We start from the raw sequence: 14,836 nt of genomic DNA, 5'->3' as shown, positions 1-14,836 counted from the left end.
GCCCCCAGCCTCCAGCCCCCAGCCCCCAGCCCCCAGCTTCCAGCCTTCAGCCCCCAGCCTCCAGCCCCCAGCCTCCAGCCCCAGCCTCAGCCTCCAGCCACCAGCCACCAGCCACCAGCCACCAGCCTCCAGGCCCCAGCCTCTAGCCTCCAGCCCCAGCCTCCAGCCTCCAGCCACCCTGGAGACAACACTCAAATGAGAGGAACTAGAATCAAAGTTTTGAGCAGAATCCATTTTTGAAGGTTTTTTAAAAAGACGAATTAAACGAGTCTGGAAGTTACTCAGTTTCTTTAAAAAAAAAAAAGAATTAGCATGGCATGCCGCTTCTCAAGAAAGTCTTGAATAATTTAATTAGAATTACACCAAAGTCATGAGTCTGTTCTATTTATGGAGGTAGCACGGCTGAATTAAAAAACCCAAATGACAATGTTAGAAGTAAACATAAAGTATCTTCAGACAATGTAACATCCCGATAAGGAACATCTGACTTCCAATCACCCTTCGATTAGGAAGGAAGGGGAGGGCCTATGCGATTCCTGGGATGTTGTTTTTCTTAAGATGACCCGGCCTGGGGACATTTATTTCTTGCTCCAAAAAGTGCTGAGAAGTGAAAATCCTTGGGAGAAGGAGGAAAGGAAAGCTGTTCGATGTTACTTTGTCACCGGGAGACCACTGGGTCCCGAAAGCCTAGCTCAGCTCGGCGGGTCTGCTCTCCCAGCAGCTGTGATGCATTAACACTTGGCGCCTCGTGTGCAGACCCGGGCTCCAAGCGGAGGGGCTGGGCGGCCGGAGGAGACGGGAGGGAGCAGGGGAGTTCCAGGAGGGAGCCGGAGAGCCGGCTCCGGGGGAGGGAAGCGGCCGGAGGGCACCCTGATCGCCCTGCAGACAGCGCGCCCCAGGACCCCGGCTCCCCGCGGGGCGCACGCACAGCCCCCTCCCAGCTCAGGGCGTCCCGGGCCGGCCACCTGCCGCCTGGGCGAGGAGACGCGGGGAGAGGTGTGTGTGTGTACATAGTAACAGAGTGTGTGTGTGTGTGTGTGTGTGTGTGTGTGTGTGTGTGTGTGTACATAGTAACACAGAGTGTGTGTGTGTGTGTGTGTGTACATAGTAACAGAGTGCTCCCCCCAATAGAGGCATCTACCCCCTGCACGGCTCCGGGTGGGACGGGGGCGCAGCCGCCAGGAGGAAGGTCCTCGGATGGAAGTTCCGGGGCTCCCCCCCCCCCCCGCCGCCCCGGCCACAGGGAGCGGGAGGGAACAAGTTCAGGAAACAAACACGTGCTCGCGCCCCTGGCCGCGCCCCGCAGGGCTGCCCGGCTCCGGCCCAGATGAGCCCCCCGCGCCCCCCACCTGCACCCCCGACCCCAGGCGGCCGCGGGGTCCCCAGCCGCCTGCTCCCGCGGCTGCAGCCCGAGGACTGCAGGGTCGGGGGGATGTCGGTCCGGGGACCGGCCAGCGCCCCCAGACCTACCTTCTGCGGGGGGGTCCCGATCAGCACCTCCAGGTAGTAGCCGCGGCCCGAGTCCCCCCGCAGGTTGTCCACCATGGCCAGGAAGCTGGCCGCGCCCCCGGCCGGCTCCGGCTCCGGCTCCAGAGCCAGGGCGAGCCCGTCGGCGGCGGGGGGCCCGGGCCCGGGGGCGGGCGCGGCCACGCGGAGGGGCAGCGTGAGGGGCGCGGCGGGCAGCGCCGGGGCGGCGGGCAGCAGCCACGGGGCCAGCAGCGGCCACAGCAGCGCCCGGGCCAGCGCGCCCATGCCGGCGGCGGGGCCCGGGGGCGCGCCCGGCCGGCCTGTGCGGTCCCGTCCGGTCCGCCGGCGGCTGCGGCTCCGCGTGCGGCTCCGCTCGGCGGCGCGGGCTGCGGGGAGGGCTGGGCGCGCCGGGAGGAGGGGGGGAGGAGGAGGGAAGGAGGCCGGGGAGGAGGAGGAGCAGGCGCCGAGCCCGCGCCGCCAAGTTGAGCAACTTGGTCGCCGCTGCCCCCTCTGGCGGGCGGTGTCTGCCCCGCCAGGGCCGGGCCCTCCCCGCGGCCAAGGTCGCGGCGCGGGGTGCGCTGGGGTCCGCCCCGCCGCCCTCCCGGGCCCGGGCCGCGCCTCTCCCCGGGGTCCCGAACTTCCCCGGCGGCCGCGGCCAGCGGATGTGACGAGGCTCCTCGGATTCCAGGGGGAAAGTTTCGGGAACCCTTAAAGGGGAAGCGAGGGCCTGAGCTGGAACCCCCGGGACCCCGCGCGCCAGGGCGCCCCGCCGGGGTCCTGGGGGAAGAGGAGGCGCAGGGGCAGGGCTGCAGGGGGAGTCGGGTCCGAGAGGAGAGCAGGGAGTCGGAAAGGAAGAGCCGTGAGCACTGCGGAGCCAGCGAGTCTGCGCCTCCCCTCGCCAAGTGCATTGGGGCCGCCCCCAGTCCATCGGGGTCTGGCCGCTTCCCGGGGCTCCTCCCTGCGCCCACCCTGCCCAGGCCCCCGCTGCCCCAGACCCCCGCCCCTGCCCATCCCCTCCCTCCGCCCCTCTGCGGTCCCAGAGGTTTCGAAGCGGCCAGATCGAGGTCTGGGGGGACGCGATAGCTTCGGAGACTTCTCCGTGGAAATCCTGGGCCCCGGGATGGGGGGGAGGAGGGGGGAGAGGAGAGGGGAGGGGTGGAGGGCTTGGCTGCTCTCTCTGCAGCCAGAGCCTAGGTCTTCCCCTGGCGCCCACCATTTCCCGCTGAGGGAGGGCGCATCTGAACCTGGCCTTGACCCTGGACTTGGCCGCCCCGTGCTCCTCAGCGATGCAGATTTGCTGTTGCTGCTGGGAGCCGCCTGCTCAGCGCCTGCAGGACGCCCCGCGTGCACCTGGCAAGCTGCTGACACCATCGCACCTTCCAAATCCGGGGCGCCGGTCCCTTTGCACCCCCCCTACCACCCTCCCCCGTCCCCCCTCCCACATACACACACACACACACACACACACACACACACACACACACCCACACCCGCCCCCAGCCGCTCCAGGCGGCGGATTCTCTCATTAACACCTGCTTGGCTGTAGACCCTGGCACCGCAGAAATGTGTTTAGTAATCCAAGCAATGAGGATTATTTGATTTTAGCGACTAAACGCAGGAAGGACAGTTACACAAGCTGTCCATCGATTTCTGCAGAAACAAGGAGCAGAAAAAGCTTTCTACCTCCAAAGGCTGAACTGTTCGTGTTTTAAAGGAAAACAAGTCCATCCTTACACACCAGGGTGGCTGGCGCCCAGCGTCCCTCCTCGCTGCCATTTCCAGCGACTTCTACTCAAGATTTGATTTTATGCGCGTCTGCTCCATGTTAGAATCAGCTGTGGCTCTTCCAGGCAGCTTCGCTGCATTGCTTTTTAGATGACTTTAAATCTACATCCCTTTCTCCCCCCCCCCCCCCCCAAATACATCCCAACTTTAATAAACGCCCAGGCACGCGAAGAGAGGCCTGGCTGGGTCCCCTGATAAAACAGAAATTGCCATTCTCCATAAATCTGCATACTTATTCCGGGCGATCACATTCACATGTGCATTTCACAATCAAGGTTGTGGGGGAGGTTTAATTTTTAAAAAGTGGTTATGCGCCTTCATGTCGGGTCTTGGGGGGGGGTCTGAAAGGCCCATCAGACAGCTCTCAGGAGAAGGTAACCTTATGAGAAGCCACTGGAATGCATTAAGGACGTTGACACAGGGGCTACGCCATGGGTACGTTCAGCACCGGAGACATTTGCTCTCTCTAATTAAAGACCACAAGGGAATTTTTAAAAAATCCAGTCTCATTAAGGCCTGTCCTTCACGAAACTCCTGGCTCCATCTCGTGTGTGCGAGAGCTTTCAGTCTGAAGAGCGCTCCTTCCTGTTCGCAGATACGCTGGTGCCTTGGAGATCTGGCGCCTGCAGCCCTGATGGATGGCAGAGCTGTCTCCTCAGGAAATGCTGCCCCGCCTCTTGGTGGACTCCCAGCGTTCCGGATCCCCTGGTGCTGCCTGGCGGGGCGTGGGGAGCAATGACTTTCTTTCCAGGTGTTTTAATGGCAGTCACGTGTGGCCATCCTCTTGGTGGGTAACATGGGTTTTCCTTCCTGTCATTCCGGAAGCACTTCTCCAAGAAGGAAGTCCCCTCCTATAGTATTGGGGAGCCATGGAGGGAAAGGGAGGAGAAGTGAACCCCTCCCTCACTCCCTGATAGCACCCCCCAACACACACACACATCTTCAGCTGGCCTATCCCCCTCACTGCTCCTATGGGTTTCCCCTCCCCTCTCCTCCTCCCCCACTTTCTTCCTCTCCCCCCCTCCCCCCTGTGCCCGCCTTTGTGGCAGCCACCCCTTCCTTGGTCCGCTCAGGGAAACCAGAGCCTGGGGTGAGATGGGCCCTCCCTCCTTGCGAAGAGCCGGTGTGGTCACTAAACACATCCCCAAAGGTGATCAAGGGTCTGGCTCCAGCCCATGGAGCTAACCAGGCGTTTCTTCCCGAAATCGGAGCTGCTTGGCCAAAGGGACTGTTCTCACTGCTTGTTGGTGTTCACTGGCTCTGGCTACTGTGACCAAAAGCTTTGGCTGCCGTCCTAATGGTCCTAACGGGTTTGGCTCAGGGGATAGAGTATCAGCCTGCAGACTGAAGGGACCCAGGTTCGATTCCGTCAAGGGCATGTACCTTGGTTGCAGGCACATCCCCAGTGTGGGGTGTGCAGGAAGCAGCTGATCGATGTTTCTTTCTCATCCGATGTTTCTAACTCTCTATCCCTCTCCCTTCCTCTCTGTAAAAAATCAACAAAAAATATATATTTTTAAAAGCTTTGACTCCCTGTTGCACCAGCCCTCCTCAAACCCTGGGTTCTCAGGGCCCCTTTATACTCTCAAGAACTGAGGACCCCAAAGAGCTGTTGTTCATGGGGATGGCATCTATCAATAGTTACCAAATTAGGAAATAAAACGGAGATATTTTAACCATTTGTAACCACTCATTTAATAATAAACCCATTAAACAGCAATATAAGTAACGTTTTAATTAAAACTATTCTTTAAACACCAGTGAGAAGAATGACTTTTTTTTTTTTTTAACAGTTTTTGCAAACCTCTATCTGGTGTTAGCAGAAGGCAGCTTTCTCCTATGTCTTGCATTCAGTCTGTTAAGAAACTTTTGGAAAATTCTACCCAACTTGCAGGAGAGAATGAGTATAGAAGATGGAAGTAACATTTTAGTATTATCATAAAAACTAGAGGCCCAGTGCATGAAATTCATGCCTGGGTGGGATCCTTAGGCCTGGCTGGTGATCAGGGTTGATGGGGGCCCGAAGACCTGGTGAGATTGGGAGACGAGGCGACAGTCACTGGATGGGGTGCAGAAGGAATGGATCCTGGACGATGATGCCACCCTTGGCACCCCGCCACCATGGGGTTCCCTGTCTCTCCCTTACCCCCCCCCCCCGCCTCCCTTCCCTCACCATCACCAGGGGAAGGATGGAGCCTGCTGGCTGGGGGACGGAGCACAGGAGGTATGTCAGGGGGAAGGGTCACGGGAGGTTGGCCACTGGCCCCAATAAGGGACCTGGCCCTCAGTCCCCCTGGGAAAGGAGCTGCACCCACCCCCGGTTTCCTGTCCCAGCCCAGGGCCCAGCCCCGTGGGGTGATCGGGGCCTGTGGGACTGGGGGAAGGACCGTAGGAGGTTGGCCAGCTGCAGTGTGCATCATAGCGACCGGTTATTCTGGTCGTTTTAGTTGCTTGGCTTTTAGATGGATGGATAGGTAGATAGATAGATAGATGATAGATAGACTCTTGACCCTCCCCCTTTCCTGCCCAAGTGGATCAGATTGAAAAAAACCTGCTTCAGGAAGGGAGCCTTAGCATACTCACCTCTGCACTGGACTTGACAGGAAGACTACAAGCAGAGCCGTGGCCCACCCCACACCAGTGGCCCATGGTTTCTGGGTTTCCCGGCAGGAATTTTCCTGCCACGTGTGCTCTGCTCTTCCCCAACCACCTGTAAACTCGTTTCACTTCTGAAATCTAAGACCCTGCTCCCTCCCACCATTTCTCCTCTGTCCTAAATGTCATCGCTATTCAACATGGCTTCCATGCCTTTGGAGTTTTCATGCTGATGTGAAACAGGCCAGGAGACCCTCCTGACGGCATCCCTGTATCCATACTGCTCCGGTCCAGACCTGGCCATTGAGGATGTATATTTGGGATTTGGGGGTGCTGATCTGCATGCCATCCTTCCTGTTTACTCCATTCCAGAGCTTGGTTCTGTTATAGGCAGTTAGACAGACATGAGCAGAGCCAGTATGATGGGCCGAGGGCAGACAGCCCTGGGTGCTTCACAAGGGGGGAAACTGGGAAACAAGGACCTCACCCCAGGGGGGCCTTTCCTCCCCTGGCACGTTTACGTGGGTTAGACCCCAGGCCTTTCCTCCCTAAAGACAGCACCCAGGCATCAGTTGTCTGTCAGCTCCAGGCCCCGAAAAGCAGCAAAGCCAGACCAGTGACACCATGGCTGCCCCAGGACCAGCTGCAATGACAAAGGACCCCCTGCCCTGGTGCTGACCAATCAGTGGAGACCTCGACCCCGAAAGAGCACATCTGGGAAGCTGATGAATATTCTAGTGAAACCCTCCCCTGAGACCCCCCCTAAGATTCCCACCTGCAAGAGAGAGAGAGCCATACTCTCAATACAAAGGACCCCGTGAGCACTCTTCCTCAGAGGAGCACACCTGTGCCATTCCTTCCCCTTTCTTCCCTCCAAGGGGCCCCAGGAGCCTTGGCACCAGGGGAGCGGTGGGCAGCAGCAGCTCGTCCCAGGCTAACCCCCGCACCTGTCTCCGAGGCCCCCTTTGTTTTCTGGCTTTCCAGTGAGGCAGAGCACCCCGGCCCAGGCTCTCCTGCTGCTGCTACTACGCCCTTCCTTGTTTCACTGTCCCCAGTGTGGTGTTGCTGTGGCCAATGAATTCTTGCTGCTTTGCTGCACGTTGTCTCTGGATTAGAAACATTTCCTTCAAGAATACAGGAAATGTCAGTGAGGTCCCGCCGTCTCACTGGTAACAGTGCCAACATCCTCTCTTCCTGCTGTGACCTCGCTCTCCTGTCTTCCCGGTGCTCCCCTGGGGAAGACACGGGTGAGGAGGCTGGGAGACAAGGGTGAGGAGCCCACGGAGCAGGGGGATGCCTCTTCCCGTATCCCGTATTCCTCTGGAGTTCACAGTTCTCTTGTGCATCGTCATGATTAATCAATATTAATGGCAATGCAGGCAGTGGCAAGGCCAGAAGTGGGCCGCTGGCCACAGACCCATTCCTCTGGCTGCACAGGCATCGTCTGCAAAGTGCTGGTGTGTGCTGGTCGCAGTCCAGAAGTCTCCGGCGCTTCCCTTTCCTGCCGGACATCTGTTGGAAGTCTGATTCCGGCGCATGCCTACAGAAGCACCTGCCTTGAGGGGGACCATGTGAGGACGGAGCCATCCTTTGTGTGGACTTACCTGTTTGTCAGAGGAGGAAGAAGCAAAAGAATGAAGGAGGGAGGGAATGGAGGAGAAAAATAAGGAAGAAAAAGCAAGCCAGGCTGCACTGGGGACAGGAGGAAGCTGCATCGTCACCACCCCTCCCAGGCCACCCCAGGCTCAGTGGGGTTTCAGAACTCCTGTGGGGCCCAGTTCCATCAGGTCAGCTCCATCCCCCAGAGAGAGAAGCAACATGCCCCGAAACCACCTCCCATCAAGCTTGGGGCACAGAGCCCGCCCGAGCTCAGGCTCAGCTGAGTCGCCCTGGTGGGGTATCCCGTTGGGGGTCAGGGTAGGGGAAAGCAAGGGACCTCAAGAGACAGATATTCAGGCAGGGTTCTTGCTGTGCATAAATCAGCCAGCATGATGGCCCTTGACCTCCGATTGTCCCTGGGGCTGCCTGCTTGAGGTGAGGGACAGTCTCCAGTCCGGCAAGACCCTGAGCAGGGACCCAGGGGGCGAGGGCAGTGAGGACGGTGCTGCAGCACCTTTGGGTGCCATAATAAAGAAGGTGGGGGAGGGCCCCAGGCAGTAATGGAGGGCCCACGCATGCCTGGCCCCTGCTGTGTGTGAACTTTTCTGGCCTTCCTCCTGACCCTCAGAGACACCCCCCTAAATCCCACCAGCAGAGAGAAGCTGGCAGTGTGAGTGGACAAGCCTGGAGCCCACACGGGAAAACTCATCAAAAACCACAGGAATTCCTCACAATGACCTCAGCCTTTGCCTGCGGATTAGAGGGCCCAGGGCCACCCATCTGGCTCAAATGTGCAACCAGCCCCTCTGAGCTGCTTCTTAGCCAGCCCTCCTGGCCCCCTATCCCCGCCCCATCCCCAGAGCAAGCATGTCCGCTGACCCTTCCCCCTGCCCATTTCCATTCTCTACTCTCTCCCAAAGACTCTCATGAGGCTGGTTGCAGAGAGAGCCACACTGGCTAACAAATCCATCAGTCTTAGCTTTAAAAATTTATATATATTATTGATTTCAAAGTGGAGAGAGAGAGAGAGAGAGAGAGAGAGAGAGAGAGAGAGAGAGAGAGAGAGAGAAACATCAATGATGAGAGAGAATCATTGATCGGCTGCCTCCTGAACACCACTACTGGGGATTGAACCTACAACCCAGGCATATGACTTTGGCCAGAATCAAACCTGAGACCCTTTGGTCTGAAGACTGATGCTCTATCCACTGAGCCAAACCAACTAGGGCCATCAGTCTTAGCTTTGACCTACACATTTGACACGGGGCCACAAGATGTGGAAAACTAATATCATTCTAGTATGCATTCCCTGAGGAAAATTTTAGGAGCTATTAAAGGAAGGAAACGGGAGCTTTTGCTGTTAAAACATGAGCACTTGGGCCTCAAAAAAGATGTCTTGGAGATGAAACATAATTTTTGAGGATGAAAGAAAAGCAGTAGAGGTTGTAGGTGGTGGGATAGAGCTGAGTTCTGGCACGGTGGATTGAGCCCAGTGCAGTTCAAGGAAAGGCTGGCCACCCCAGAGCGAAAGGCAAACAGGCAGGGACTACAAGGGACTATTTGTGAAGAAGGGGAATCAAGAGGTCCTTTTTGTTTTCATATCACAGGTTCCAGGAAGGGAGAACGGAAATGGTGGCGGTGAAGCAATGATCAAAGAAACAAGATGTTTTCCTTGAGCTGAAGTCAAAAATGCTCCCCACCCAGCTGGCATGGCTCAGTGGTTGAGTGTCGACCCATGAACCAGGAGGTCACTGGTTCGAGTCCCGGTCAGGGCATATGCCCAGGTTGTGGGCTCAATCCTCAGTGTGGGGCATGCAAGAGGCAGCCTATCAATGACTCTCTTTCATCATTAATGTTTCTAACTCTCTCTCCCTCTCCCTTCCTCTCTAAAATCAATAAAAACATATTTAAAAAAAAATGCTCCCCCAATGCTGGGTGGAAGGGTTTCAAAAAGCACTTAGGGATTCCAAGGATAAAGAGGAAAAAAATTAAATATGAGTCGTCTGGAGGGAGGTGGTATCCCTAGAAGAAGACATAGAGTCAGCAGGACAGTGGGGCCACATGAAAACCTCATCTTTCCTGTGAACAGAGAGAGGAAAGCATGGTGCACAGAGACATGCCATTTCTCATGAAGACCTGACTCATGAAATACTCCAACCAATTGGAAAAGAGAATCAGAAGGAATTCAAGGAAAGGAAGGTGCCCTTTATAACACAGAGATCAATCTATACTAATAAAAGGGCAATATGCTAATTAGACTGGATCGACCAGACATCTTCCGGACATACAAATTCCTTCTGGACAAAGCCACAATGGTGGGGGGCCAAGGCAGAGTTGGTTAGGGGCAATCAGGCCAACAGGGATCAAGCAGTCAGGGGTGAGATCAGGCTAGCAGGAGAGGGCAGTTAGGGAGCAATCAGGCTGGCAGGGAAGGCTAGTTGGGGGTGATCAGGCCAGTAGGGGAGGGCAGTTAGGTGGCGATCAGGTTGGCAGGCAAAGGCAGTTAGGGGCAATCAGGCAGGCAGGCAGGCAGGCAGATGAGCAGTTAGGAGCCAGCAGTCCCTGATTGTGAGAGGGATGTCTGACTGCCAGTTTAGGCCCAATCCCTGTGGACCAATTGGTCATGCCCTGAGGGGTCCTGGATTGGAGAGGGAGCAGGCTGGACTGAGGGACACCCCCACCCCCGTGCACAAATTTCATGTACCAGGCCTCTAGTGATATGAATAAAACTCAGAACTGAATTTGAACAGCTGTTGATAATGTGACTGAGAGACTTCATACAATTTTTTAAAAAGGTTGTTTACAAATATTTTTGAAAAATACATTTTATTGATTTTTAGAGGGGGAGAGGGATAGAAAGATGGAAACATCGATGAGAGAGGACCATGGATTGGCTGCCTTCTGCATAACCCCCACTGGGGATCATGCCTGCAACTCAGTCATGTGTCCTGACCGGGAGGTAATCGAACCTGTGATCTCTTGGTTCCTGGGTCAATGCTCCACTGCTGAGCCACCCCGGCTGAACTAAGAAAAGATTCTTGAAACAGCAGATGTGATGCAAAAAAAAATAAGCCCACAGACCCCAGGAGAACCAAACTTCCAGATTATTTCACTGAGTTCAGGCTGGAGAGGTGGGAATGAGGGGAAGGGGTCAGTCTGGGGGAGAGTGACTGCGTCAGCATGATGGAGTGGGAAAGGGTAATTCAGAGAGGGAGGGGAGACACCCCCATCCCATCACAAGGACTGAATCCTGACCCAGGATTCACCTGCTGTTCTGCCTCTTCACACGGCCTCAGCCTCCTCGTCTGTAAAATGGGAGATACAGTGCATTTCATTGGGTATTGTGAAATTAACTCATAACATACGGCAATCACCTCACAGAGAGCCAGCACATTTTAACTGCTTACTAGTTACTACCTATTACTTTACTTAATAATAATAATTATTATTAATGATGATAGGAAAATATAGGTTCAAGCATATTTATTTTTATTTTTATTTTTAATTTAAAAAGCTGAGGACTTCGGTTAGGCCATCATGGAAACTTACCAGAAACCCTTTCAATGTTCCACGCTGGGTTTGACATAGTGGCCTTCCCTGCCTGGTGACAAACCTGTGTCCCCTGGGGTGCTGTGGAGTTAGAGACTCTCCTGAGGACCCGGATGGGGGGGAGGGTGGGCGGGGGTGCCCTGTGCCGGAGCCAGGGCGCAGGTGCAGCCTGGCCGACCACAGCTGGGTGGAGTTGGGTTTGGAGGCCAAAGTTTGCTTGCTTTTCCTATTGGCTTTGGGTGTCTTCACTTCAGGTGGGTGGAGGCCAAGTCCACGCCAACAAGAAAGTACCTGGCAAGGACCGTCACCGGTGCCCGCCTGTGTACACAGTGGGATGGCGACGGTTAGTTTCCGACCGCAGGCCTGGGAGGTGACGCACAAGCCAGCACCTCACGCAAGGTGCTGAGTGGCCCCTCCCACAGGCCCGGGGTCCAGCTGCTTTTCTCTGGGCAGTCAGTCCTCCCTCAGGGGTCCCTGGGGCCAGTGGGGGTGTTGGTGGGGGCAGGGCAGACACAGCAATGTCAGGAGTGGACTTGGGGGCATTGGGGGGGAGGGTTGGGAGAGAAGGACTTCTGGTAGAAATTTATCTTCTGGGGAAGTATGTGTAAAGTTGGACAGTTATAATGAGAACTCTTATCAGGGTCACTATTCACCAGCCGCCATATGCCAGGCTCTTACACACTGTATCTCGTTTAATCCTTGCACCCAGCGGGCAGTGGGCGTGATCATTCCAGTTTACATGAGAGGCACCAGACACCCCTCGAAGTCAAGGCCCTTGCCCATAGTAAGGGGAGGAGAGGCTGGACCCAGCACTGGAGAAGCTGATCCGCCATGTAACTTCAGGGTGGTTTGGAGGGCAACGGATTTATGTAGGCTTTTCCTTGATCAATATCCTCAGATTGCTTTCTTTTATTTGGTTTTGAAAGAAAACGCTCCGGTGGATCCGTAGTCTGTAAGGGTTCAGAAGAGCAATGCCCCGGCCCCGAGGGATGGAAGCATCCTTGGCTTCGCAGCTGGAAGGCTGGCCGTGTCTGTGCAGGTGGCGACCAGAGGTGTCCTTGCCTCGCGCTCTGCGTGGGAACATGATGGCCGCAGTGCTTTCATTGTTCTAACTCTCCATGCTAACCTTGGGCCGGCCACATAGTCCTGGAAGCTCAAAGCTAAATAAATAAGCTCATATCCTTGACTCCCTGTTGTCACCACATTGGACATTGAACTTGATGGGGTCCCTTGATGGAAACCAAGTGTGAACCCTGGGGATGAGCCTTCACAACCCGGGAAGGACAACCAAGGGTATGAAAGAGTCTGGCTCTGAGCCCCAGGATGGAGTTGGTGAGTTTTCACTTTCATCTGACCTGAGTCCTCATCAGCATTTGTCCAGGGCTGACCATTCCCCTTCATTCTCTCCACCCCCACCCCTATTTCTCTCGCCCCCTCTCTGGGATTTCCTCTATTCTCTGGTGTTCCTGTTCTCCCCTCCTCAACCCCTTAAGTTGGAGGAACCAGGTGCAGTCCCTGGTCCCCTCCTGTGCCCGGGGGGCCTCCCCCTGAACCATGGCTTGAAATATTGTGTCAGTTTAGAGGTGCTGCTCAGCTCCCCCTCAACTCCCAGCCCCACAACTCCAGCCTCTGCCTCCTGGATAGTCCACTGGGGTGTAGACACCCCAAGTTCAACGGGACCCACTGGAACTTCTGCTCCCCTCACTCTCTCCCTGCCAGTCTCCTCCACTCATCCTTCCAGTTGTTCAAACCATGAATTCAAGAGAAACTGGATGCTTATTGCCCTCACGCTCCACATCCAACCACCAGGAATCAGACGGCTCTCCCTTCTAATTTACCTGAAACTGACAGCCTGTTTCTCATTCTTCTGCCACCATCTGGTCCAACCTGCCATCTCCCACCTGCCTTGGCCACCTAGCGGGTCGCCTCACTTCCTGCGAGCTTTGCTCAGAGGCTACCCCTGTATGTTGGCAATCACACCCACGCTGCCCAGGTGCTCTCTGACCCTCTCTACTATTTCATCCTCTAACCAGACTCCCTCCCTCTCTCCCTCCTTTTCTTCCCTCTTTTCTTCCCTTCTTTACTTCCCTTTCTTTCCCTCCACAGTGCTTATCACTTAATTTCAAACCATATAAATGAATCAGACAAATGACTCACGCATTCTGGCCACTGTTCTATCTCCCCGCATAGCTCCTTCCCATGGCCACACAGACTCCAGGGGGGCAGCAGCTGTACCTGTTTTCTTACCACATCCCAGATGCCTGCACAAGCTTCATGCTCTAGGTGCATATTTGTGAAAGAAGGAAGGAAGGAAGGAAGGAAGGAAGGAAGGAAGGAAGGAAGGAAGGAAGGAAGGAAGGAAGGGAGGAATCACAGGGGCCCCATGATTGCTCACAGGGCATCTCTTCTTCCCTAGAGCTCAGCCCGTCCTCCAGGCCGGAAGCCCTTAAACATGCTCTTGGCGGCTGTGGCTCCTGCCACTGCACATGCTCTGAGGTCTACGCAGCCCTCGGCCACTTGAGAGCCCAGCGCCATTGCTCTGGGGAGCAAAGGCTACACTGCTTCCAAGTTGGGTTCGGGCCCTACAGGCCCGGTGGCCCGCTCTTCGTCTCCCGGTGGCAGGGACACACCGGGCAGTGAGAAGTCTGCGAGGGGAGGCTGGAGGGACCAGCTGAGGACATGGAGAGCTTGTATGTTTCTCAGATGTTCACAAGGAAACCCTAGGAAGTCAAGCTTTCATGAGCAATAGTGGCATAGGCTTCTAAGTCAATCTCAGGTGAGTGGGCATGAGGACTTGTAAGTTTTGGCAAAGTTCAATGATAGGAGTTTTCTTCATTTTGCCAGTGAGATGTAGGAGGTTATGGAAGTCCCCTTGGCACACTCCTATGCAGCCAGGGCACAGGGCTGCTGGACACTCTTCTGAGGCAGGATTCTTCTAAGGCCGTTTATTCCTTATATTCTATGCGCATTCCCTACTTGGCACCTTTGTGCTAAAGTGCCTTTGACCAAAGTCATGTTCTTCGGAGTTTATGTGAGCAGACCAGTTACTGCTGCCCTCCCCCGGTCCTGCCCTGGCCTCACAGCCCCGGCTCCGGTCTGGCTGCTGGAAGGAACTGGGCCTTTCTGACAACAGCTGGGACAGGCTCCGTCCTGCCGGCTGTTCGAGAAGCACTGCCCAGTCCCAGTGCTCGACCAGCCCAGCCTGCAGCCTCCTCTGCCTCCTCCATGTCACATGCACATGCACACAGGTACCACAGACACACACCACACACATCATAACACACACCATAACACCTGACCTGAGTCCTCACCAGCATTTGCTCCAGGGCTGAAATGAATACCATACCACAGCATACACATGCACAAATAACACACATATGCACACCATGGATACATACCACACATACCTACATAATACATATACCACAGACACACACCTCACACAGGTGAATAACACATACCACATACCCTGCAGCACACACACAATGTGCACAACACACAAACACTACGCCATTCACACACCATACACACCACAGACACATACCACACACACCACACACACGTGCTAGACACACACTAGTGCACACACATCACACTATAGACACACAACACAACCCACAAACACTCACACCCGGAGGAGCAGATGGTCTGTGGACGATTGTAAGCCATCGGCCACTTGGCATCTGCTCTCGGTGAGCTGGTGTGGGTCCCACCTGGCCCTGCCCAGCCCTGGACGTGAGGCCCGCGTCTTTGGAATGAACACAAAGCAATTCTCCCAGAGGCATCAGCAGAGATGGGACCCTCTCTGGGCACTTGGACTCGTGGTTTGGGACACGGGAGG

General features: G+C 55.6%; 1 protein-coding gene across 4 annotated transcripts in view; it reads right to left on the bottom strand.

The window, feature by feature from the left end:
- The window catches only part of BACE2 (beta-secretase 2), a 61,840-nt gene extending 59,727 nt beyond the window's left edge, over nucleotides 1-2,113 (bottom strand). The window contains exon 1 of one of the 4 annotated variants that reach the window (XM_045585257.1): nucleotides 1,471-2,113. In XM_045585257.1, coding sequence (XP_045441213.1) covers nucleotides 1,471-1,752 — 282 coding nt within the window. In that variant the 5' untranslated portion in view covers nucleotides 1,753-2,113. The remainder of the gene's footprint in view (nucleotides 1-1,470) is intronic. The other 3 variants (XM_045585258.1, XM_045585256.1, XM_036445642.2) reach the window with 3 other exon arrangements.
- Between the last annotated feature and the right edge of the window lie 12,723 nt (nucleotides 2,114-14,836).

Source organism: Pipistrellus kuhlii, unplaced genomic scaffold (assembly GCF_014108245.1).
Source record: "Pipistrellus kuhlii isolate mPipKuh1 unplaced genomic scaffold, mPipKuh1.p scaffold_m20_p_2, whole genome shotgun sequence".
NCBI classification, from domain to species: Eukaryota; Metazoa; Chordata; class Mammalia; order Chiroptera; family Vespertilionidae; genus Pipistrellus; species Pipistrellus kuhlii.
Note: the sequence above shows the minus strand (reverse complement) of the source record. Positions and strands in the feature narration are given on the sequence as shown.